This window comes from Pristis pectinata, chromosome 3 (genome assembly GCF_009764475.1).
Source record: "Pristis pectinata isolate sPriPec2 chromosome 3, sPriPec2.1.pri, whole genome shotgun sequence".
Taxonomy (NCBI): Eukaryota; Metazoa; Chordata; class Chondrichthyes; order Rhinopristiformes; family Pristidae; genus Pristis; species Pristis pectinata.
In genome coordinates, this window is record NC_067407.1 from 58,195,801 (window position 1) to 58,223,142 (window position 27,342).

Here is a 27,342-nt window from a genome sequence, read left to right on the forward strand (position 1 = left end):
CTTGCTGAATACTTCCAACATTGTTTTTAATTTGAATTCCCAGCATCAGCAATTTTTTTTAATTTTCAATTAATGTTTCAATTCTGTGACTTTTTAGAAACCATAGAAAGAAACCGTAGAAAAACTACAGCACAGAAAACAGGCCATTCGGCCCTTCTAGTCTGTGCCGAAACATTATTCGGCTAGTCCCATTTACCTGCCCACAGCCCATACCCCTCCAGACCTCTCTTGTCCATGTATCTATCCAATTTACTCTTAAAAGTTAAGAGCGAGCCCGCATTTACCACATCAGATGGCAGCCCATTCCACACTCCCACCACTCTTTGAGTGAAGTTCCCTCTAATGTTCCCCCTAATGTTCCCCCTAAACCTTGCCCCTTTCACCCTAAAGCCATGTCCTCTCGTACTTATCTCTCCTAATCTAGGTGGAAAGAGCCTACTTGCATTAACCCTGTCTATGCCCCTCATCATTTTATAAACCTCTATCTTATCTCCCCTCATTCTTCTCCGCTCCAAGGAATAAAGTCCTAACATGCTCAATCTTTCCTTATAACTCAAATCCTGAAGACCTGGTAACATTCTTGTAAATCTCCTCTGCACTCTTTCAATCTTACTGACATCCTTCCTGTAGTTCGGCGACCAGAACTGCACACAATATTGTAAATTTGGTCTCACCAATGACTTATACAACCTCACCAAAACATTCCAACTCCTATACTCAATACTTTGATTTATAAATGCCAGGATGCCAAAAGCCTTTTTTACAACCCTGTCTACCTGTGACTCTACTTTCAAGGAATTATGTATCTGAACTCCCAGATCCCTTTGTTCCTCCACACTCCTCAGTGCCCTACCATTTACTGTGTATGTCCTCCCTTGATTTGTCCTTCCAAAGTGCAACACCTCACACTTGTCTGCATTAAATTCCATCTGCCATTTTCTGGACCATTTTTCCATTTGGTCCAGATCCCACTGCAAGCTTTGAAAGGCTTCCTCGCTGTCCACTACACCTACAATCTTAGTGTCATCCGCAAACTTACTAATCCAATTTACCACATTATCATCTAGATCATTGATATATACAACAAACAACAATGGTCCCAACACAGATCCCTGAGGCACACCACTAGTCACAGGCCTCCAATCTGAGAAACAACCATCCACAACCACTCTCTGTCTTCTCCCACTCAGCCAATTTCGAATCCAGTTTACAACCTTTCCATGGATACCCATTGACTGAACCTTCTGAACTAATCTCCCATGTGGGACCTTGTCAAAGGCCTTACTAAAGTCCATGTAGACAACATCCACAGCCTTACCTTCATCTACTTTCTTAGTGACCTCCTCAAAAAACTCCACAAGATTCGTTAAACACGATCTACCACGCACAAAGCCATGCTGACTATCCTTAATCAACCCTTGGCTGTCCAAATACTTATATGTCCTATCTCTCACTACACCTTCCAATAATTTACCCACTACTGATGTCAGGCTCACTGGCCTGTAATTACCTGGTTTACTCTTCGAGCCTTTCTTAAACAATGGAACAACATGAGCTATCCTCCAGTCCTCTGGCACCGCACCCGTGGCTAAGGACATTTTAAATATATCTGCCAGGGCCCCTGCAACTTCTACACTAGTCTCTCTTAAGGTCCGAGGAAATATCTTGTCAGGCCCTGGGGATTTATCTACCTTTATTTGCTGTAAAGCATCAAAAACCTCCTTTTTAATCTCTAAATGTTCCATGACACTAGTGCTTGTTTCCTGAGTAAATACTGATGCAAAAAAACTGTTTAAGGCCTCCCCCATCTCCTGAGGCTCCACGCATATACGACCACTCTGATCTTCTAGGGGACCAATTCTGTCTCTTACTATCCTTTTGCTCTTAATATACCTGTAGAAACCCTTTGGGTTTACCTTCACATTATCTGCCAAAGCAGCCTCATGTCTTCTTTTTGCCTTCCTGATTTCCTTTTTTAGTATTTTCTTACATTTCCTATACTCTCCAAGTACCTCATCTGTTCCTAGTTGCCAATACCTGCTATACACCTCTCTCTTTTTCTTAACCAGCTCACCAATATCCCTTGAAAACCAAGGTTCCCTATTCTTGTTACCCTTGCCTTTAATCCTGACAGGAACATACAAACTCTGCACTCTCAAAATTTCGTCTTTGAAGGCTTTCCATTTACTGAGCACATCTCTGCCAGAAAATAACTTATCCCAATCCACCCTACCTAGATCCTTTCTCATTTCCACAAAATTGGCCTTTCTCCAATTTAGAACCTCCACTCGAGAACCAGACCTATCCTTATCCATAATTATCTTGAAACTAATTGCATTATGGTCACTGGACCCAAAATGCTCACCTACACATACTTCTGTCACCTGACCTGCCTAGTTCCCTAATAGGAGATCAAGTATTGCATTCTCCCTCGTTGGTACCTCTATATATTGACTTAGAAAACTTTCCTGAACACATTTGACAAATTCCAAGCCATCCAACCCTTTTGCAGTGTGGGAGTCCCAGTCAATATGTGGAAAGTTAAAATCCCCAACTATTACAACTTTCTGTTTCTTACATTGGTCTGCTATCTCCCTACAGATTTGTTCCTCCAATTCTCTCTGACTATTGGGCGGTTTATAATACAACCCTATTAGTGTGGCCACACCTTTCCTGTTCCTCAGCTCCACTCATATGGCCTCTGTAGACGAGCCCTCCGGGCTGTCCTGTCTACGCACAGCTGTGATCTGTTCCCTGACCAGTAATGCCACTCCTCCCCCTTTCATCCCTCCCCCCTATCACGTCTGAAACAACGGAAGCCCGGAACATTAAGCTACCAGTCCTGCCCCTCCTGCAACCGTCTCACTAATAGCAATAACATCGTAATCCCACGTGCCAATCCATGCCCTAAGCTCATCCACCTTATTATCTACAATACTCCTTGCATTGAAATAGATGCACTTGAGAACGTTACTATCATGTACAAACCTTTGATTTCTGTCCGTACCTGCAGACCTCGCACGATCATTTTCCTCCTCACTTTCTTCTCTAACACTCTGGTTCCCCTCCCCCTGCAAATCTAGTTTCAACTGGAAATGTTACAGATGTAACAAATTTTAAGCCATCACCAAGTCAGAGAAAAGGCAGGAAAGAACAAAGAGATCTGTGATAGTGTGGAAGGCAGGGTTGATCAAAGGGTAAAAAGGTTGATGGTCCAAAATAAATGGAAGAGTAAGAACATTAGTAAAGAGATGGAAGATAAGCCTATAAGACATAGGAGCAGAATCAGACCATTGACCCATCGAGTCTGCTCCGCCATTCGATCATGGCTGATTTATTATTCCCTTTCAACCTCATTCTCCTGCCTTCTCCCCATAACCTTTGACGCTCTTACTCATCAAGAACCTATCAACCTCCACTTTAAATATACCCAATGACGTGGCTTCCACAGCCGTTTGTGGCAATGAATTCAACAGATTCACCACCCTCTGGCTAAAGAAATTCCTCCTCATCTCAGTTTCAAAGGGACGTCCATCTATCCTGAGGCTGTGCCTTCTGGTCCTGGGCTCTCCCACTACTGGAAACATCCTCTCCACGTCCACTCTATCCAGGCCTTTCAGTATCCAGTAGGTTTCAATGAGATCCCCCCTCATCCTTCTAAACTCCAGCGAGTACAGGCCCAGAGCCATCAAACGCTCCTCATAGGTTAGCCCTTTCATTCCCAGGATCATTCTTGTAAACCTCCTCTGGACCCTCTCCAATGCCAGCACATGCTTCATTAGATATGAGGCCCAGAACTGCTCACAATACTCCAAATGTGGTCTGACCAATGCCTTATAAAGCCTCAGCATCACATCCTTGCTTTTATATTCTAGTCCTCTCAAAATGAATGCCAACATTGCATTTGCCTTCCTTACTACTGTCTCAACCTGTAAGTTAACCTTTAGGGAATCTTGAACTAGGACTCCCAAGTCCCTTTGCACCTCCAATTCCTGAATTTGCTCCCTGTTTAGAAAATAGTCTACACCTTTATTCCTTCTACCAGAGTGCATGACCGTATACTTCCCTATGCTGTATTCCATCTGCAACTTCTTTGACCATTCTCCCAAGTTGTCCAAGTCCTTCTGCAGACTCCCTGCTTCCTCACCACTACCTGCCCCTCCACCTATCTTTGTATAATTTACAAACATGGCCAAAAGCCATCAATTCCATCATCCAGATCATTAACATAGAACATGAAAAGTAGCGGACCTAACGCCAACCCCTGTGGAACACCACTAGTCACTGGCAGCCAACCAGAAAAGGCCCTCTTTATTCCCACTCTTTGCTTTCTGCCAGTCAGCCAATCTTCTATCTATGCTAGTACATTTCCTGTAATACCATGGGCTCCTATCTTGTTTAGCAGCCTCATTTGTCAAAGGCCTTCTGAAAATCCAAGGAAACAACATCCACTGACTCTCCTTTGTCTATCCTGCCTGTTACTTCCTCAAAGAATTCCAACAAATTTGTCAGGCAAGATTTCCCCTTAAGGAAACCATGTTGACTTCCGTCTATTTTATCATGTGCTTCCAAGCACCCTGAAACCTCATCCTTAGTAATGGACTCTAACATCTAACATCTCACTGAGGTCAGGCTAACTGGCCTATAATGTCCTGTCTTTTGCCTCCCTCTCTTCTTAAAGAGTGGAGTGACATTTGCAATTTTCCAATCCTCCGTAAACAATCCTGAATCTAGTGATTCTTGGAAGATCACTTCTAATGCCTCCACAATCTGTTCAGCTATCTCTTTCAGAACCCTGGGGTGTAGTCCATCCAGTCCAGGTGACTTATCTACCTTAAGACATTTCAGCCTCCCAACCATCTTCTCCTTAGTAGTAGCAACTACACTCACTTCTGCCCTCGACTTTCTTGAATTTCTGGCATGTTGCTAGTGTCTTCCACAGTGAAGACTGACGCAAATACTTATTGAGTTCATCTGGCATTTTTTTGTTCCCTATTACTACTACTTTAGCATCGTTTTCCAGTGGTCCGATGTCTACTCTTGCCTCTCTTTTACTCTTTGTATATCTGAAAAAAAACTTCTGGTATCCTCTTTTATATTATTGACCAGCTTACTTTCATATTTCATCTTTTCTCCCCTAATGCTTTTTTAGTTGCCTTCTGTTGGTTTTTAAAAGCTTCCCAATCCTCTAGCTTCCCACTAATTTTTGCAATATTGTATGTCCTCTCTTTTGTTTTTATGTTGTCTTTGACTTCCCTTGTCAATCATGATTGCCTCATCCTCCCTTTAGAATGCTTCTTCTTCTTTGGGATGAACTGATCCTGCATCTTCTGAATTACTCCCAGAAACTCCTGCCATTGCTGTTCTACCATCATCCCTGCAAGCGTCCTCTTCCAATCAACTTTGACCAGCTCCTCTCTTCAGCCTTTACAGTTACCTTTACTCAACTGTAATACCGATACATCTGATTTTAGCTTTGCCCTCTCAAACTGCAGGGTGAATTCTATCATATTATGATCACTGTCTCCTAAGGTTTCCTTTACCTTAAGTGCCCTAATCAAATCTGGTTCATTGCACAACACCGAATCCAAAATTGCCTTTTCCCTGTGGGTTCAACCACAAGCTGCTCTAAAAAGCCATCTCGCAGGCATTCTACATTGCCTTCTCTTGGGATCCAGTACCAACTTGATTTTCCCAATCTACCTGAATATTGAAATCCCCCATGACCACCGTAATATTGCCCTTTTTACATGCCTTTTCTATCTCCTGTTGTAATTTGTACCCCACATCCTGGCTACTATTCAGAGGCCTGTATACAACTCCCATCAGGGCTTGTTTTACCTTTGCAGTTTCTCAACTCTACCCACAAAGATTCGACATCTTCTGATCTTATGTCTCTTCTTGCTAATGATTTGATTTCATTTTTTACCAACAGAGCCACCCCACACCTCTGCCCACCTGCCTGTCTTTTCGATGGGATGTGTATCCTTGGATGTTTAGCTCCCAGCTGTGATCTTCTTTCAGCCATGACTCTGTGATGCCCACAATATCGTACCTGCCAATTTCTAACTGTGCTATAAGATCACCTACCTTATTTCGTATACTGCTTACATTCAAATATAACACCTTCAGTCCTGTATTCATCACGCTTCTTCTCAAGTTTATCTCCGTGTTTCCTAAAGTTAAATTCTTATCCTTCTTTAAACTTACACACAAAGTGCTGGAGGAGCTCAGCAGGTCAGGCAGCAGCTATGGAGGGAAATAAACAGTTGAAGCTTTGGGTTGAGACCTTCATCAGGACTGGAAAGGAAGAAGGCAGAAGCCAGATTTGCTTTCCGGTCCTGATGAAGGGTTTCGACCCGAAACGTCGACTGTTTATTTCCCTCCATAGATGCTGCCTGACCTCCTGAGTTCCTCCAGCATTTTGTGTGTGTTGCTCCAGATTCCAGCATCTGCAGAATTACCTGTGCCCCCTTTCTAAACTTTTTGTCTGATTCTTTATTCTGGAGACTTCGGTAACCTCGCCTGCACTCTCCTTCCCTTTTACTCTATCCATACTTTTCCAGTCTGTTGAACCCACCCTCTTACTATTTAGTTTAAAATCCTATCCACAGCCCTAGTTGTGTGATTTGCCAGAACCCTGGTCCCAGCATGGTTCAGGTGGAGCCCGTCCCATCAGAACAACTCCCTCCTACTCCAATACTGGTGCCAATGTCCCACAAATTCAAACTCACTTCTCCTACACCAATCTTTGAGCCACACATTTAACTCTCTGATCTTATTGACCCTGTAGTCAATTTGCATGTGGTTGGACAAACCTGGAGAAACCGTTACTGGCAATGGCAAAATTATTACCAGTATCTGCTCTCCAAAAAAGTGGAAGCTAAGGTTTTGATATATAGAATGTTTGGCCTATCATATCCATCTTGGTGACTGTTGTTGAACTGAATACTTTGAGTGTAAAGGAGTGTAAATTCTCTTGTCAAGGATGGGATGCTCTTTGATGTATTAGTATTAAGTAGCATTAGAACATTATGGAGGACCAAGGACAAAGAGATAAGAGGGGTGGTTGGGGGCGGGGTGTAGTTAAATCAAAATGGCAAGCAACCAGGAGCTCAGGGCCACAAGGCATGGATTGAAGACTTTAACACTAGGCCTTTTTCAACTCCGTACTGAGCTATTTCATGACCAATCATGCCTTGCATGTTCTATTTTATCTATCAAATTGTGAGGCACTTTCCACTGTGTGGAATTACTTTCATCTTGCATTGTGTTGCCCATTCTTATGCATTGTCTAACTTTTCCTAAATTCTGAACTCTCTTTAAATTCTATTTTGCTGCCTAATTAGTTATCATCTCTGAAGATTTATGTAATCTAGAAACAGTAGTTGTACCAACACTGGTCCCAGTGGCACCTTATTCTTCTATCCTCTCCCACATTCTGCTGTAACTCATCTAAAAACATTCCTTGTTTCCTACTTTTCTGCAAATTTCTCATGCATCCTCAGAGTTTTGAGTTTAATCTGTAGTCTTTTGTGTGGAACTTCAAGGTGTTTTTGGAAGTTGAGATGCACAATATCATACCATTTTCAATTTGAATGTTACCATCTCACAGTCCAGGAAATCAGTTGGGCAGGATCTTCCCCTTCAGAAACCATAGGCAACACCACTAAATCAGCTTGGAATAATAATTCTACATTATGTGGTACCAGTATCTGAGGTAGCAACAAAGTAAAATCATTGAAATGGTAAGACTTGACTTAAAGAATATTTATAGCTAATTATTGCAAAAAAAGAGAGTGAGAAGAAAATTTCCAAAATAAACTGACCATGTGGCTATCTTGAAAAGATGAAAAAAATGCTAAGATTATAAAAAGACTGTTTTAGGACAATGACCAGGGAGGGTGGGAAAGATGTTGCACTTAGGCAAGATAGTGAAGTGGTAGATCTGGGCATCATCAGTACAGATATGTAGCCATCATCTGCATACGTAGCCATCATCTGCATACATAGCCATCATCTACAAATTCAAACAGTTGGTGAGGTTTGTGAATCTGGAAGTTTTATGTAAACTAACAGGAGTGGTCCCAGCACTCATCCCAGAGATACTGTACTTAATTTTCACCCCACTCCCACACTCTGCGGTAACTCCTCTAAGAATGATGACATTCCTGCACTTGGATGCAAGATGGAAACACGTAAATAATTATGACCCAAGGATAATGGTGTGGAAGCCCAAGGTAATTGTTTTGCTGTGGAATTTTTCCTGGTGTTCAGATCATGTTCATAGATAATGCTAATAGTCAGAGAGTATGTTTTTGGTTAATTTGCTTTCTAAAGGAATAAGGAAATGTATTGAGGGAAATATTTTGTCTGTATGCTATATTTCTGATCCATACTTAATCCACAGCTCCGGTGGCTTTTCAGGAAGGATGCTATCATTCTTTGGTACAGCCAGTTGGAGAACTGTTCAAATTACTGCACTCTTTAATGTCAACACTAACACAACACTGCTAAACTGATTTTTTTCAATTTCAGAAGGACTGATGAGGATCTGACTTGTTATAACCCAGAGAGGAATCACTTGTTTGATATTTGGGGTGGTACTATAACTCCCTTGTGTAGGTAGGTGGCAGGAGAATTAGGGATCCTCATCTTGAGAGTTGATGGGTATGTGAGAGAAAATAAATTACAGGGAAATAAGTAGTGGAATGGGATTGATGGTATTGTTCTGAAAGCTAACATAGGCTCAGTGGACTGAATGGCCTCTCCTACGTTGTAAGAAATATGAAATCTTCCACTCCTTCTCGTGTCAGGACGTTGTTTCAGCAGCATTGTGAGGTATGACACCCAAGCTGTCAGTCATCATCTTCTCTGCATTGATAGATGACAGCTGGCCCTGCCAACACACAGGCATTTCCAGCAGGAGCATTGGATAATAATCAGAAATTCAATTCCTCCTTGCATTTTCCTTTTATCAATTTAGGCACTGTGACCAACTACATTACTCCCATTGCTGCACTAAATTGGATGGGCAAACTGTACAGGCGAGGGCCTTCCCAAATTGTATGGCTTTTTAACCATGTTGCTGCAGAGTTTTTAAAGTTTTGCATTATTTTAACATGCACTCGCTCAAACATTTTGGCATTTCTGGTGGAAATATTTCTCACGTTTTCAATGGCAGATCAGAGTCATTTTTTAAGTGTCTGGGTTGTACAATCCAACCTGGGATTCTTTCAGATTGATCTGTATTTATTATCAGAGATAACCTTCAGCTTTGAAGCAACATTTTGTACCTTTATTGAATCATTTTAGATTTTTATTTTAATGTTTAAATGCCTGGAAAGCTCAAATCCTTATCAAGTTTTTCGTTGACAAGGTTAAAAAAAATTAATTCTACATCTGAAGGGAATGTGTATGATTTCAGATTGAAATTTGTTTTAGCACCTTATACTATTAGACAGTGGCTGAAACTTAACCCTTTCGCAAGCTAACCATTAAATTCTATCTCTCTATTGCAGTCGATTGCTTGAGGTTTCCAGGAGAGACTGGGTCATATTTACAGAACCTTTATGCTCAATCGATCTGTCGTTCAGTATTATTCATATTTGTCAGTTTTTAAGTATGGACTATGACTGACCTAGGCCTAAAAGTAATTGATATTGCTGGATAAGAGGCAGGGCAAATTATTTTGAAATCAATATCCATACTTTTTACACAAGCATTGATGTGGATTATGGGCCCCTGTCCCTTGAGGTTTGTGCCCATATCGACCTAAATTGGGGAAAGCAAGCTCCCAACAGTGTCTGTAAGTGATGCATCCTTCAAGTGTGTTTTCATTTTCCTGCATCAAAGCTTTGCACTCTTAATTGCTGCTAACCTTTTCAGAGTGATTCTCAGGACTAGGTGTTGGTGGAAAAAAATGCAGGTGGTAGTCCTTTAAGGTCTTGTGCATTGTATGTTGATTTTCTTTTAATCAAATTTTTTTCAAGAATTATATACGTTTCCCATTTCTAGGAAGATAATCCTACACAGTGGGGATATTTAATAAAATAAAAGTTAGAAAATCCATGGAAAAATATGAATAATTACTAAACATTCAACTTGTTAAACTATGATGAGAAACAACTGTCTGATTTCAGTGCCATATTTTAAACATTGATGTTGGTGTTGAAGAGTTGTTCTTCTGTCTCAGATTGTTAGCTCTTATTAGATGTAGAATTTCAAAAGATAAATGTATGTAATGCATACACAAATAATATATATTGTTATATATGGAAGTTTGCTACATAACAAAATCCAACTGATCTATTTGCTACAGTCACCAGTTACAACCATTGAGGGGAGCTAGTAGACAAGTATATGGCAATATACAATTTCTTGAGTCGTCACCTCTGAAGCAAATATGAGGATACAGTGAAAATAAGGTAGCAACTGTCTAAGTTTTCTGTTGTATTTAAGACCTTAGGAAGAATTGTTTATGTTTATAAAACTGCCTCTTATCTTCCGAGTTACACAGATCCAACCTCAGCATATTCTCTCCCTTCCGTATTCTTTCCTGCTCTCCCTCCCCATTCCCTCACCCCTTTTTGCCTCCTGTGTCCCAGCCCCATCTTTCGTGTTCTCTCATTTGCCCTCTCTTTGCTTACCCTTCTTTTGTGTCCCATTCCCTTTCTTCTCATCACCTCCCTTTCATCACCTTTCTTGACCCTCTCCTATTCTATCTCTTCTCTCCTTTCTCACCCCCTGTCCTTTTCTGCTTCCCAGTCAAAAATATGCAGGTCATTCAGCATCTGGTGGGAAAAGACGACAAAGAAGATGAAAAGGATAATGTCTTTTATCAGATTCTGAGTATGAAAGATTTGAACGCATTTCATTTCGCCTGTCGTTTGAAAGTTGCAAGGAGGCAAAACGTGAGCACAATTTTTTTCAGCAGATGTTCCTATGAAGATGATATCCCAAAAATGGAAAACATTTTGGAATCATTAATCTTCTTGTAATCATGTTCTAAATACCACACTGTGTACAAATTTCTTATGTACCATAACCCAGTTTTTACATCCTAAACCTGTGACCTGTACCTCCAAGAAGGAGAATTGCAACAGGTGGAACACCAGGATTAATGAATCCCCTCCAAGTCACACAGTATTCTGACTTGGAACTAAATTGCCATTCCATTATTTCCTCTGGGTCCAAATCCTAGAACTTGCCCCCATCAGCACTGTGGAAGTGCATTCACCAGAAATGCTGCAGTGGTTCAAGAAGGCAGCTCATAATCACCTTCTCAATGGCAATTATGGCTGGGCAATAAATGCCAGCCCTTTCAGTGAAGCCTATCTCCCAAAAAATGAATAGTTACAAGAAATCTGACAGAAATAGTGAGATGGAGTTTGCCTCTGTCTCAGTGACTCAATTCTTTTTTTAAAAAAGTCAACAAGTGCTCCCATACAAAACTTATCAGATCAACAAGGTGCGCAATAAAACATGCAACAGAGTATTGCCAACCATGGCATATATCAGTCTCAGAACCATGAACAGGTGCCAGCCAGGATCTTGACATACTCTGTGCTTTATCTCAGCAGTTTACAAAACCGATGTTTGTTCCTCGTGGGGTCTGAAAATTGTGGTATGGTGAGTGAAAAAGAGGGTTGCATTACTTCCACTTGTCTCATGTCTATTGTTTTTTTTAAAAAAACTCTGGTTGAGGTAGATGATCTGTTCGTGCTGAACCACCTGACCACAACTTTGTAAGCTGCATCCCTGTGATTATTCAAACGGATTACTGAGTGCAAGTCTCTTAACCATCAAATATTGGAAGAAGTTGTGGTCAGATTCTGCAGTACAAACAAATCTCCTATCCTAATACTTCTCCATTTTTTGTCCAGGACCTCTGCTGAGTATTTTTTATAGGAAGCTGTTGAGGGAAAAATAAAAACATAAAGGAATTGAGTGGCCAAAGGGAATTGTGAGCTTATGAAACAATATTGATTTTGCAATTATGGGTTCTAAATGAAACTCTGATTATTAAAAGCACCACTTTTAATAATCAGTGTGCATTAACATACTGATAGGCTGAGATAGTCTTGTAAAATCACAACATGAGGAAAGATGGTGGTTGTTCAGATAGATAGTATATTAAATAATGGAGGTCAGAGAGAGAAACTTGGAGTTTCACAGGATGTTATCTTATTAAGAGATTCTGAATGGTTTATACATAGAATAATGCATATCTGTGAATAAGTGACAGGATCAATACCTGATCAAAGAAGTTCAAATATTTTTGTATGTAGTAGAAAATAGAAAAAAGAAATGGCTAGGAGGGAGTAAGAGACAATTATGACATTCAGATGACATAAGTTTTAAAAGTGAGAAACGTGAGTGTCATAAGTCACATCTGTAGCCCACAGTTATTCCCTAGCAATCAGTTCTAGGTAGTTTTTTTTTGCATTATTTTGGCTTAGCATTTCCTCTAATGGCAATTAAAAGGAGGAACTTGCAGTTATATGGTATTGTATGTGCTCAGGACATCTTACATTTCTTATATCCAATTAAATGCAGTCACTGTTATGTCAGCAAAAGTAGCAATCAATTTGAACACAACATCTTGTACAAATGAGATGAATGACCAGCTTATCAGTTTTCATATGATGAGGGAGAAATATTGGAACTGGTGCTCAGAAAACTCCCCAGGTATCCTGAAATGCATCTGTCTGAGTAACTAGAACACTCAGAGGGAGCGTTAATTCAGAGTGGTATTTGAAAAATAGCACCCCTGACAATGTAGCGCTGCCTAAGTAATCCATTGAAGTGGCAGCATGGATTATATGGTTGATGCTCTTACATTTGCTGATTGATGTAATCATTGTAATATTATTTTGTAGTGATCTGTTAATCAGAGTATATAGGAGAACTATCAGTGTACCCTATCATAACACTCTCAACTTCACTGGTTACACAGTGAATTTACTCAAATGCATGATGGCAAATCCAGTATGACAAAAGTCTTGGGAATTTGGCAAGCAAATAATCTGACAGTGCATTAAAGTCTGTAGTATCAGGGATGCGGGATTTCAGTGGTCAACAAGAGAAGCAGAGATTGTTCCCCTTAGAATAGAAAATGTCGTGGGCGTATTTACATGAAAAGTTCAAAAATTTGACATTTTTGTAGATAGCGAGAGACTTCCTCCATGGCAGCATTGTCAATAATCAGAGCCCACAGAATTTTGATATTTCACAAAAAAAAGGGTGGTTGGGGTGATGGTAATGGTGGAGATAAAATATGTTTTGGAGAATGTTATGATCTGGACTGCAGAAGGCAGTGGAAACAGACTCAAGTGTAACATTCAAAAGGTAATTGGCTGAATACTTGAAACAGCAAAACTTGCAGTGATGTGGGAAAGAACAAGAGACTGGGACCAACTGAGTAGCTGCGTCAAAGAGCTAGTATTGGCACAATGGGTTGATTGGCCTCCAGTTGTGTTCTTCTAATCTCTTCGCAAAAGACTGATATACCATTCAGTGAAATGAATGTGGCCCCCTCTCCATGATGACAATCTTACACCTTGTAACAGTAACTCCTGACATTATTCTTACTTCCTGATGCTTCCTGCCAAAATTAAATAAGCGTGTTCAAAAGGTGAGATAAAACTAGAAGTAAAAGTTGGTAAAAGTCAAATGTGAGAAGTGAAAGACACACATAGCATTTGTACCAGTGTGAACAATGCTGTTCACAGGTCAAGATTATCTCCAAAATTACCTTTCTGGCATCATTTGGTGTACTGATTATACATGACAAAATATAAACATTTCTATACTTGTATTAAACATGCCATTTTTTTAACTCCTACCTCAGGTCTTTAGAGATTAAAATCTATTCCCATGGAGACTGGTGCAGTAGATTTTGTTACAAAAGAAAGGATCCTAATTAATCTGTAGCATCTGGAAAGTTTATAAGCCTTTTCTCTAGGATTTGTTTTAAAGGACACACAAAACAATGTCACTTAAGTGCAACAAGTTTCCTACTGTGGTTTGAGCCAGCAGAGACTTAATATTCCATTTAGCTGTTGGGAATTAGGCACTTCACCCAATCGATAAACCAGCATCAGGCCTGCATCCCATCTGTGCTGCAATTAGATCAGCCACAAGATTGTTTAAAAGCACTGCACTGTGTGTCAGGTGTAATTCCTAATTGCATCCTTACTTATTTGGAGAATTCTGGGAAAGATTCTATTTTGCTTGCATGCCAGTACTGATTACTGCCTGTTTTTTACTCCATTGAAAATCTGTTTATATATAAAAATATCTTCATGTATCTTGCATTTGAGAAATAGTTTTAAATGGTTTTGAAATCTGTTACGTCCTTCTTATCAACAGCAACATTTTTGTTTATTTCCTTGTGCGGACTCTAGCTGTGCATTTCTCTTAGGTTGTACACGAGAGTGCCAATGTGAGATTTAATGAGAATCTATATGTTATTTTGAAGTGGTAAGCCTTTGCATTGGACATAATCTTGCTGTTTTGTTCATATGCCATGTGAGTTAGCCCTCATGTGATATTAGGACAGTGAAGTAGAGCCTTGCAAGATCATGGGTGAGATACTGAACCTGTTTGTATGAACCCTGTGAAATATTAGAGTTCAGACTTGAGACATCTCAGTTTTTTTTAAATCTATGTTCAATAAAAGATTCCTCACTGAATCATGTCACATGCAGAAAATGATTGACAGTGCAAATGCTGAGCGTTGTTTCCTTAGAACTGGAAGGTCTAAGGATTTATGACTGAGATGAGGTTTTTTTTTTACTCATGGTGTTGTGAATCTTTAGAATTCTCTAACCCCAGAGTCCTGTGGATGCTCAGTCATTGACTACGTTCAAGACTAAATGACTTAGGCTGATATATTTCTGAATGCTGAATTAACTAAGGGATTTGAGGATCAGGTGAGAAAGCAGACTTGGGAGTTCCAGGGGCCATACGCCCTACTCATGCTTATGTTTCTTATGTTAGATCTGATTGTCTTAAGTAATTTTGTGCATCTTCATTTTTTTTGTTCCTCATCTTTTCATCCTTTACATCTATGCCAGTCAACCTGCATTGTCCATCAATTGAGACACACCTTGATTTCAAAATTCTCATAATTATTTTCAATTTCTCCATGGTCTTGTCCCTCTCTGTTTTATGTAACTTTCTTCAGTTCTACAACTAACTGCTGTATCTGCACTCTCTCAATTCTGGCTACTTGAGTATCTCAATATGAATGACTCCACTATCAATGGCCAACCCTTCAGCTGCCAATGCTTGAAGCTCTGAAGTTTTCTTCCTCAACCCCTCTGCTTCATCACCTCCTGTTTGCTTTTGAGATGATCAGAGAAGAAAGGTTTTACGAGCAATGTTTAGTCTGATCTATTGACCCCTTATTTGGCTTCTTGCCAAATTTTGCTTGATGATGCTTTCAAATGCTTTAGGACCATTTAAGACCATAGTGGTGCCATATAAGTGCAACATTATTGAACGGAGAAAAATGCAAATGGGAAGTTATGATAAACAAGAAGGAAGAGAACAAGATATGGGGATATTGACTGGATAAGGGAAGGTTGTTGTTTCAGCTATCACTTCTATCAGTTTTACCACTTTGACCACTTAATGCCTTAAAAGTGTGGATTGCTTGTCAATAAATTTACCAAAGACGTGACATGCAGAACCATCTACTGATTAATATTTATTAAGAAAAAGGAACAATTTACAAGGCACAGCTACTAAAAAAAAGGGTCATGTTTGTGATCAGTTTCATCCCTTTACTTGTAAGGGTGGCTACCTCAAGATGAGTTAAGAGCTGCCTTTATTCACTTGTCACCTTCCTCGCTATATCCTGGAGCAACAACTCATTCCTGGAAATTGGTTCCACTGTACCTTATTCCCACACACCATTCTTCATATGAAGGCCTGAATTATGAGTTTAATAGTGTATTCCACTGTTTTCTGCACATGCTTCAACTAGGAATGGAGAGCAACTAAGAGCACTCCTTGAGCTTAGTCTGGAGAAAGACTAATTAAGAGACTTTGGTTAATGGCCACAGTCCATAATACAGGATGTTGGTGAGTTGCAAATTTGAGACAAAGCTGAAGTAAATTAAATAGCTATGATTAAATTGACGCAAGCTCATGCTTTTTAACAGCTTGAAGGGAAAACTGGTTACCAATTCCAGTTACAGATCAGGTACAATTAGGTAAATAGTTGAAGTGATCCTGATACTACAGACTAAGAGGAAATTGGGAAAACTGATTTGTTGGGCTCTGCTGAATTGCAAAAGCAACCCCTTGGTTGGTAGTATAACACTGGGGTTTGTGAGCTGTGTTACTTTCTCTCAGTTCTAACATTAGTAGTTGTCATACTAAGACCAAGAGGAGGAAAATGTAAAATTGTCCAGATTTAGCACTGGCAGTCTACCAGTTCTAAGTTTGTTATATACTTTTATGCAGCCTATTTTATTTTCTTAAGGTGTCACCGTTTTTATACTTGAAATGCCTCTTGACTGTACTGATGTCTGACTCTCAACCAGACATCGAGAGGACCAGTTGACTAATTTTGGTTGGCTCCTGTGTTTTAACCTTCATATCTTGGATGGATCTTTTGGATGAGAGATAGACCTGGAGGTTCCAGGGTTCTGCATTGAAGGAAAGCAGTCATGTTACCCCCTGTGCCCTGGCCAATAATCATTCCTCAATCACTGTTACTGAAACAGGTTGTCTGATGATTTTCACGATGCTGTTTGTGTGAGTTTGCAGTATGCATACTGGCTACGGCACTGGCTACACTTCAAAAGTACTTCATTAGCTGTGAAGCATTTTGGGGCATTCTGAAAAGGGATGTAAAAGACACTATATAAATGCAAGACTATTTTTTTTGTCTAGATGGTCCTACCAAGTGTTGCATCCCCAACAGTATTGTTCAGAGGATCATTGATCCAGATCTTCACATCCTGTCAAGCCACAGTTCAGAGAGAAATTTGGTCCCTGACTAACTCTTATAGGCTCTCTCAAATCGTTTAATGTTTTCCTATACTCTGATGTATTAGTCCATCTTCACTGAAAGTGACAAAAGGGATACATTGGTTGTTTGTGTAAACAGTAGGGGTAAGGTCACATGGTTGTTAACTTACTGGACCACTATCCAGAGGCCTGGACCATTGATCCAGAGACATAACTGAGGAACTTAAATTCAAGAAATTAAATAAATCTGAAATTTAAAGAACAATTTGTCACGGTAATAAAACAAACAGATTGTTGTAAAAACTCAACTAATTCACTACTGTTCATCAGAGAAGGAAAGCCACTACCCTTGCCTATTACATAACTGACATTTACTATCTATTCTGAATTACCTTTAACTGCCTCCTTAGGGTAATTTGGAATGGACAGTAAATGCCAGCTTTACCAGCAGTGTTCTCGTCCCATGGATGAGTGGGGGAAAGAAAACATTGATAAGAAACTTCTAGACACCCATAGTTCAAATTAGATGTGCAAAGGACATTATTATACCACAGCTCATCATTTCATTCCTGTTTGAAATATAAATCTGCTCCAATCTGCATTAGAGACCAAAATATCCTCACTGAAATATTGTTTTTTTGCTGAGATTGCTTATCTCAGCAGTTTGCAAGAGTGGGAGAGTGTACAACTGGTCTAAGTGCTCCTGGATGAAAGTAAGGCAACTAGATGCGTCAACAAATTCAGCACCAACTGACCATGTAACCTTGTGATTTCTTTGTCCATATGGTTGAGTATCATACCAGGTGGTGCATTTGCCCACTAAGCTACTGGAGGATCCCAAAGGATAGTTCTCTAACCCACTTTTCTAACCAATCCTCTTTTTTTTCATCTGTTTTATTCAATTGAAAGAAAATCCTATTTACACGAAGTGATTAGACCTCTAAAGTGTCCTGATAAAGCCAGCTGAAATTTGACAACGTGTGGATTATATTTAATGTGCTGAGTATTTAAAATAACAGAGATTGAGTAAGATGAAATATGGACCAAAATCCAGCTGAGATCTGAGGCAGCAAATTGAACAAATACTTCTCTAGCACAATTGGTAATCTTCATCAGAGAAGCCATAATAAGTTGGGTCAATGGGGAAATAGGCACAAAGGGAAATTATAGGTAAATCCCATTATTGAGGCTGTAGATGGAGCTGTACTCTGCATGTAAAGATCCATTAACATTATAATTAGAGTGAATTTAAACCATTTTTACATCCTAACCTTGTTATAGGTTATGCTCAAAGCTCACCATTTTTGCCCCAGTTGCCTGAAATGGAACATATTTCATTTCATATACCAAAATTACTAAGGAATTCCAGGATCAGTGTTCTGTGAAACATTGAATGGCCTTGAAGTTTATGTTTCTCTGAAGTCAGTGTACTTACTGAAGTTCTTGCTGTAAATAGAGTCATAAATCTTGAATAAACACCCAAAGCTAAGCATCCCGATGGCTCTAGGTTACGTACTACTCACTGTGGTACAAAGCCATACTAATCAGATGGTTCTAGATTGTATGTCTAATTAGCATACAGTTAGCTTTTCGAAGTTGAAGAGTAGTTGGGATGTTGCAATGGAGTATATCACCTCCAGGTAGGGAGATGAAAGAAGGTCTTCCTTATCTCTAACTTCTTATTGCTATGCCCCAGCACCACTAATCCCTCTTTCCCCCACCCAGTCTCACAGAAACTTCACAACAGAATGAACTGTGGTTCCTTACTACCTGAGCTTACTGTTGACAAATGATCCCTCTGAAGTCTGATGACCCATTTGGAAATGTACTCCTCAAAATAAGTCTCCCTTCAGGACAGGCCAGGGGCTGGTACTGGTGGAGAGAAAAAAATTAGCATGTCTGCTACCAGAGTTTGTTGGAAGATCTTTCTAGAAATCAGTGGTGTCAGATGGAGCGTGACTTACTCTGTATTTCTGTGTTGTTGCGGTTTTGTTTTGGCAGTGCTGCCTTTAATCATTGTTACAGCTGGAAAGCCTTGGATGAGGGAACAGAAACACATTACATTACATTTCAATTCACCTTCATTATGACACTTAACCACAGAACATCTTTAGGGAGCTGCTGCGCTAAGGTACTTGAAGCATCATCATAAAAGAATTACACACTCTGCAACTTTGCTCAGCAAACTTGTTCTTCATTTTTTCCTGAGTGCAGCCCAATCCAATAATATTTCACCAGTAACCTCAGAGACTAATCCAATAGACAATTCACAAATGAATGTAACCTCACCATGCAGGACAATGTACTACATTAGAGTAAAAGAGCAGTGTGTGGATATTTTTAGGGATCCCAAGGACAATACACACTCCTCCATTTCTCCTGCATGTTCTGTTTTAGTTATACTCCCATCTAGTTAGTTATGGTGTTTGTACATTCAGTTATTACATTCAATAACCAGCATCTATCACTTGTCAGGCGTACCCATGTTTAATGCAGGTGGCAACTGTCCATTGTTTGTGTTTTGGGTGGTCATCTCTTCTATTTAAATTGCAGAGGCACTGAAGAGACATTTCAGTGAAAAGTGGTCTGGATCACAAATTGGCTGGAATCCACTAACACCAAGCCTAGAGATAGATTAATTTAATATTTGAATCTCAAAACCAATTGTTGCAAGACCACATCTTGAAACTGTAAAGCCATGTTCCTCCAATAGCAGCCTCTTGTACATCCTCCATTGTCTTTGCTTCAGAATTGACAGTAAACTTTTAGCCATCCAGGGACAAAGGTTCTGTACTTCCCTCCCAATATCTCTGTCTCTCCACCTCTTTCACAGAGTTACTTTAAAACCTACAACATTGGCCAAGCTCTTAGTCATTTAGTCCTAATATAACTTTCTTTGGCTCATTATTCATCTTTGCTAATAATACACTTCTGCAGTTCCTTTTTAAAGACACAATGTAAATGCAAGTTGTTGTTATGGAAGGTTTTGATCACCCATAGTATACTATTCAATGTTATTTTCATCAAGATGAGAATTGTTAGTTTTGGGAGTGAAGCAATTGCTACTGTAAGGCATCAGCATCAATTATTCCAAACCCAAATTCAAACGTGGTTTGAAATAACCACGGTTTGAGTAAAACTCCCTCCATTCTAGCCCAGAAATGTATCCAAAATCAGCTTCTGATGGGTACCCCCTGCTGTCACATTTTTCATGTTATCCACCCACTGTTCACTTATTCAAGGTACCTGTTTGGTATAACAAATCCTTTTGCATGATTCACAAAAGGCTAGTATGCAAGTACTGCAGATAAGGTGGACAGCAAACAACATTACTGTTTACTGCTAGGGGATTTGAACACTAAAGTAGAGGATTATGCTTCAATTACAAAGGTCATTGGTGAGAGTACCTTTTTGACTTTATTTAAGGTAGGATGTTAATGCATTGGAAACAGTTCACAGTAGGTATTCTAAAACTGATACCTGGAATGGATGGGTTTTCTTATGAGGAAAGATTGGACAGGCTAGGCAAGTATCCACTGGAATTTAGAAGAGTGAGAGGGAACTTGATACAACATAGAACAGTACAGCACAGGAACAGGCTATTTGGTCCATGATGTATGTCAAATTAAATGAAATCTCTTCTGCCTGCACATGATCCATATCCCTCCATTCCCTGCATATTCATGTGTCTATCTGAAAGCCTCTTAAACACCATGATTGTATCTGTTTCCATCACTACCCCTGGCAGCCTGTTCCAGGCACCTACCACTCTCTGTGTAAACAAAAACTTGCCCCGCATATCTCCTTTAAATTTTCTCCTCTCACCTTTAAATGCATGTCCCCTAGTCTTCAACATTTCTATCCTGGGGAAAAGATTCTGACTGTCTACCCTCTCTATGCCTCGCCATAATTTTATAAACTTCTATCATGTTTCCCCTCAGCTTTCAATATCCAGAGAAAACAATCCAAGTTTGTCTAACCTCTGTTGTGAGAAAAGGTTCTTTGGAGTCTCAAAGGTAGAGGAGTCTGGACACAGTCTTTGAAGTTTTTAAAAATATCATTTAATCAGAAAGACAAACGCAGGAACAGAATAAATGGGAATGGATGCACTCGCACACATGCACACGGGTGATCGCGAAACGTGGGGGAAATCACAACAGGCTGAGGTGCACACACACAGACGGCGAACTGGTTACAAGTGATCAGGGAAAACACAATACGATGCCTGAACACCCTGACTCTGAACAAGCATTGGCTCTATGCTACCGGGAATCTACTCAGGATGCTCCTAACCCCTGTGGAAGTTCACACTCTTACCAGTGGTCCCTTCAGTGTGGTTTCAATTCCTGCAGCAATCAAAAGAAAGAGCACCATACACATGTGGCCTTCTTTATAGTGCTGGAGAGCTGGGTGGAGCCAGTTCAGGTAATTCAAAAGGTCCAATAGGTCATGGCCAGGTACAGAAGGTGTGTACAGGAACCAATGGTCAAGAGTGTTTACTAATGGGTGGGTGGAGTCAGACCTTGATTGACAGTGGTGTCGCTTTCGACCAGTGCTCAATGATGTCACGTGACAGCCATGACCTTTCACACTACAACCTCTCCTTATAGCTCTTGCCCTCTAATCCAGGCAGTGTCCTGGTAAACCTATTCTGCACCCTTCCCAAAGCCTCCACATCCTTCCTGTAGTGGGGCAACCAGAATTGCACACGATACTCTAAGTGCGACCTAACCAAAGTTTTATATAGCTGCCGCATGACTTCCTGACTCTTATACTTAACCATACAAAATCTTGAGGGGTCTTAACAAGAAGAATATAGAGAGGATGTTTCCTCTTGAGGGAGAATTAAGAACTAGGGGTGACTATTTAAAAATATGGGGTCATCCATTTAAGACAGATATGGCAATTTTTTTTATCTTGGACAGTTGAGAGCCTATGTAAAGCTCATCCTCAAGGGGCAGTAGTAGCAGAGATTTTGAATATTTTCTAAGATATAGAGTTAAGCAAGGGGTGAAATATTACTACAGGTGGACAGCAATGCCATGTTTCAGTTTCAATTAGATCAGCTATGTTCTTATCAAATGGCAGAGCAGGTTTGAGTGGCTGCAAGACCTACTCCTGCTCCTAATTTGTATGTTTGTATGACAACATGTCCTTCAAAGTGGTATATTCACTACTTACAGGATTGTCTAATGCAAACACAGTTTTGGACTGAAAAATCATATATATACAAAAGGTTTAAAAGTTGCTGGGTTGTTTGCCTTAATGGCTGGCTTGCTTCAATTATTTTGCATTTTGAGCCCAGGTCCTGGACTGAGACAAAACATTTCACATACCTGCTTTACAGCCAGAATGGAGATTTTCATTACTACCTTGAAGTTAAACTCAGAAATGAAAAACTAGTGGATTAAGAGTTCAATAAAGTCTCTGCATTCATTTGGTGTCGTAATGAAAACCAAAATGTAATGCCTGTCACATCACAGGTTTATTATTTGTTTCACTCTTTAGTTATTTTTCTGATTATCCAAATGGTATAAAATGATATTTCTCTCTTCTGATTGCAGGATAGTGAAGGACAAACAGCATTACATTATGGTAAGTCTGTTAATTTGATTAATTTTTAAAATTATTCTGCACTGCAAATATCATTTGCCAGATTTTGAAATGAAGGCTAGAACAAATCAACTCCAACTTTAACAGCTGATTTTATCAATATCATAATTTCTGGACTTTTTTGGTCATAATGAGAGCTGAAACCACAAGCTAAATGTGACATTAATATTGGTGTTACTATTGCTATCTCTCTGGGTTTCTCGTATGTCATATACCAAGAGAGCAGACAACCAACCTGTTCATATGAATCTACCAATAATATTCCTGCCAAATAGTGAAATAATTTAAAATAATAATAGGCCTACTTTATCCCTTTGTATTTTAATCACTTAAGTTATACGTTTTCTCCCTTGTGACCATGAATGAAAATACACCAGTTGTTCCATCGTGATATGTTGGCAAATCACAATAAAGTATAATTATATTTTGAGACAACAGTGACAGTGAAGCTTGCATTGAGAACATGAGTTATAACTGGTTACATCCCAATAGACGTGTACAGTCCACACTCCATACGTGCCATTTATGGGCACAAGTTTTGTGGGTGGAGAACTATTATCTAGCATGTAGAATACCCTAACTTTTTTCTGTTCTGATATGAACAAAGTGCCCACATCCAACTTAATTTTAAAATGATGACAACCTGTCAATAATATCTAACTAGGAAACTGAAGTACCTTCTCTCTTTAAATTAAAAATGTTTGGTTCCCATTAGTAAGAGAACATTTAAAGTTTTTGTCAGTGGAAATGACTGTGCAATCCCTAATAAATCTCATATGGAGAGTATATCCATGGAGCATAAAGCTGCTGCTATATTCTCTCAAAGTGAAAGTATTTCTGATCCCTCACTACAGATCTCCTCATGTCTCACTGTTACCTTTCACCAGCCAACAAAGTTATTGTTCATACTGAGGATATGTTGCTCAATATTTGCTGGTAATGCAGATAAATGAGTTGCTTACGAACTTTCTGGCCAAGTTGATATTCAGGTTATCTCTTTCCTTCCTCCTCTTACTCCTCCTGCTTCAAAGGTACCCTGAATCTTGAGACCCACTTTACAAAGTACTACAGGGCTTTTCCAAAGCAACATAAATGGCAGAATTATTATTTAAGCATTGTCCAAGCATCCCAAGGGTCTGCTCCATCATATTTTATTTGCCAGTATGGAACTGCTTGTATGGATATTGTCCATTGGTGAAGGTTGTGCAGCAGTGTCAAGACCCTTGCCATTTGTGGACAGCCTTTGTTGCCCTTTGAAGTGTTGTGGTGGCTCAACAGCAGGAAGCTAACCAGACTGTCCAAAAGGAAGTGGTTCTCACCCTGCTGTGAGAGAGGTGCTGGGGTTGGCACAGATAGCACCCTGAAGTGACGGTGTTTGTGCTGAAGCACGGACACCAGAGGTACCTGTTCCTCAGTGAGGCTTGGGAAGGAAACTTGTTCTCTGAGTAGTGGCCTACTGTTGTGAGCCCTTACCCCGTCCCCGCCCCTTACTTTCTTCCGCTCATTATTCCCACTGTGCTGATCTGTGCAAAAGCTTGAAGTCAGGACAGTCTTTCTCTGTTCTGAACATGTGTTCAGCTGCGCAAGGTTAAGTAAGTATATCCACTGGAACATCGACCTTCAATTTAGCAATGTCCAATCAAATCAGCATAGGCAGATGTTAACCTAGCATGCATACCATTGTGACAGCTGATTCCTCATGCCACAGATGTGTATGCAATGCTTACCACATTGTAACCAGTAGCTCTCAAATAGTAGACGATATATAGTCAGATTTTATGACCTGATATTGATAACCATTATGAAACTTGTTCGAACTATTTCTGCAGTAAAAATTGATTAGGTAATGGAAATGAGGAGAGAATCGCATAAACTCGATTAAAGGTTGCTCAGTCCCAGGCTTACTACAATGTTCTGAGAGAAAATGAAGGATTTCCAATCATACAGTCCAAATCATAAAAACAAAACATACTGCAGAGAAATTTTAAAGAAACAATTTCCAAAATTACCAGCTGCTGATCTTGGTATTATTTAATCCACTTTGTAACGCACTGTTTAAAAATTCCAATTTTGTGTCTTTGTGTTCTCTGCTCAAAATTCAGAATATAGATTTAATGCTTCTTTAGATTTGCTAGAATTTTTGTTTTGATTCTAGCTGATTATTAGCTTTTAGTGTTGAAAGTTCCAGAGTCTTTTAGCTTCCAAATTGCAAAGTAGATTCATTTTTCAGTTCCAGCAAATCAGGTGCATTTAAAGATTTTCTCTGTTTGCCCTTTGTAAACCAGTGAGAACTTGTGATTATGGACATAAGTTGAACATCATTTTTTTGGTTGTCTCTCATCTTCCCTGCAGAAGTTGAAAATATTCCTTAATTTCCTTGGATGGGATTGTTTTTTTCTGGGACTTCATTTTCTGTTTTGTTTTTCAAATAAGCTAATTCATTTTAAAGTTCCTTTTGTTACTCTAATATTCCAAAACAAATCTGAAAGAATTTTTTTTAAGCATGGTACCTCATAGGAACAGGAATAGGCTACTTAGCTGTCTAGTCTCTCCCACCATTCAGTGGGATCATGACTGATCTCTAACCCGAAGTGTATATAATTTTCTTTGGCATTTATCCCTTGGTGCCTTTAGCAAACACAAAACTATCGATCTCAAATTACAAAATTAACAACATTAACTGCCATTTGCAGAAGTGAGATCCAAACTTCTTTCTGCCTTTTCGTGTAGAAATTTGTGAACATTACACTGAAAGGTCTGGTTCTCATTTCTGAGCCCTTGGTCCTGCATTCATCCCCACCTCCCCCCTCAACATGGAAAATAGTTTTTTTCTTTCGACCCAATCAATTTCTCTAATATCTTATGAACCTAGATTAAATCACCCTCTAATCTTCCAAATATCACTGGCATTGAGCTGGTGTGCAGGGTGTGAAGGATACTAATGGAAGCTTGGTTATGTGATTAGAGGTATTAGTACAGGAACAGCACCACTGATATTTGGAGACACAAAGAGACTGCAGATGCAGGAATCTGGAGCAACAAACAATCTGCAGGAGGAACTCAGTGAGTCGAGCAGCATCCATGCGACAGAACGAATTGTCAACGTTTCAGGTCGAAACCCTGCATCAGGCATCGTTCACCCTTCCTCACTCTACCAATCACCTCGAACTTCTGTATCACCGCTCCCCTTCTCATCTTTATACAGGTCATCTCGCCTCTCCACACTCAATCCTGTTGCATGGTTTTGACCCAAAATGTTGACAATTACTTTACTCGCACAGATGCTGCTCGACCTGCTGCATTTCTCCAGCTGATTGTTACACCATGGATATTTGTTCTGAACCACAAGCTGATTGAATGCTACCTACTGTTGCACAGCTCTTTCAGTTCTCTGTAAGCCTCTACTGTGGTTTGTCAGTGTTTTACAACTTTTAAAGATTGCACATTGTGGCAGTGAATAACTCACGATTGCTGTCAGTGTCTTTTCAGTCACAAGTTCAACATTTGCAAACAGCTACTAGAGACCTTACATATTTTACAAATTTCTTGGTGATCACCAGAGTGAAGCGTTCCCAGATTCCCCAAAGCCCCTGCATCAAAAGTGCCTTCAGGTCACACTAACTGGTTTATCTGGAAGACTAATGTACCAGTCATCATGTTCATATGGATGTAGTGCTTCCTTGCAGGAATGATGGTATCTTAGCACATAGAACACTACAGCACACAAACAGGCCCTTTGGCCCATGATGTTGTGCTGAACCAAACTAGTAATTAAACGTCTAACTAAGCTAATCCTGTCTACACAAGTTCCATATCCCTCCATTCTCTGCACATTCATGTGTCTGTCTATGAGCCTCTTAAAAGTCACTATCATATCTGCCTCCACCACCATCCCTGGCAACGTACTCCAGGCACCCACCACTCTGTGTGAAAAAACACTTGCCTTGCGCATCTCCTTTGAACTTACCTCTTCTCACTTTAAATGCATGCCCTCTGGTATTAGACATTGCAACCCTGGGAAAAAGATACCGGCTGTCTACTCTATCTATGCCTCTCATAGACTCCAAGTATGGCCTCACCCAAATGAAGTATTGTATTCAATTTTGGTCGTCCTTCTATAGGAAAGATGTTATTAAAATGGAAAAAGTGCAAATTTACAAGGATGTTGTCAGGACTTGAAGGACTGAGTTATATGGAGAGGTTGGACAGGCTAGGACTTTATACTTTGGAGCATAGGAGATTGAGAGGTGATCTTATAGAGGTGTATAAAATCATGAGGGGCATAGATAGGATGAATGCAGTCAGTCTTTTTCCCAGGGTTGGGCAATCAAGAACTAGAGGGCATAGGTTTAAAGTGAGAGGGGAAAGATTTAATAGGAACTTGAGGGGCAACTTTTTTTACACGAAGAGTGGTATGTTTGTGGAATGAACTGCCAGAGGAAGTGGTTGAGGCAGGTACAGTAACAACTTTTAAACGACAGTTGGACAGCTACATGGATTGGAAAGGTTTAGAAGGTTATGGGCCAAATGCTGGCAAATGGGACTAACTTGGATGGGCATCTTGGTCAGCATAGACCGGCTGGGTCGAAGGGCCTTAACTCTATGATCTTACAAACTTATGTCAAGTCTCCCCTCAGCCTCTGTCTTTCCAGAGAAAACAACCCAAGTTTGTCCAACCTCTCCTTAGAGCACATACCCTCTAATCCACGCAATGTCCTGGTTTACTATTTCTGCATTCTCTCC

At 39.9% G+C, this 27,342-nt stretch overlaps 1 protein-coding gene across 1 annotated transcript in view; it reads left to right on the forward strand.

Annotated features, from left to right (window-relative positions):
• acbd6 (acyl-CoA binding domain containing 6) overlaps positions 1-27,342 on the forward strand; it is a 185,284-nt gene that overhangs the window by 140,406 nt on the left and 17,536 nt on the right. Inside the window, exon 7 of the mRNA XM_052011785.1 lies at positions 22,551-22,581. Within this exon, the coding sequence (XP_051867745.1) occupies positions 22,551-22,581 (31 nt within the window). The remainder of the gene's footprint in view (positions 1-22,550; positions 22,582-27,342) is intronic.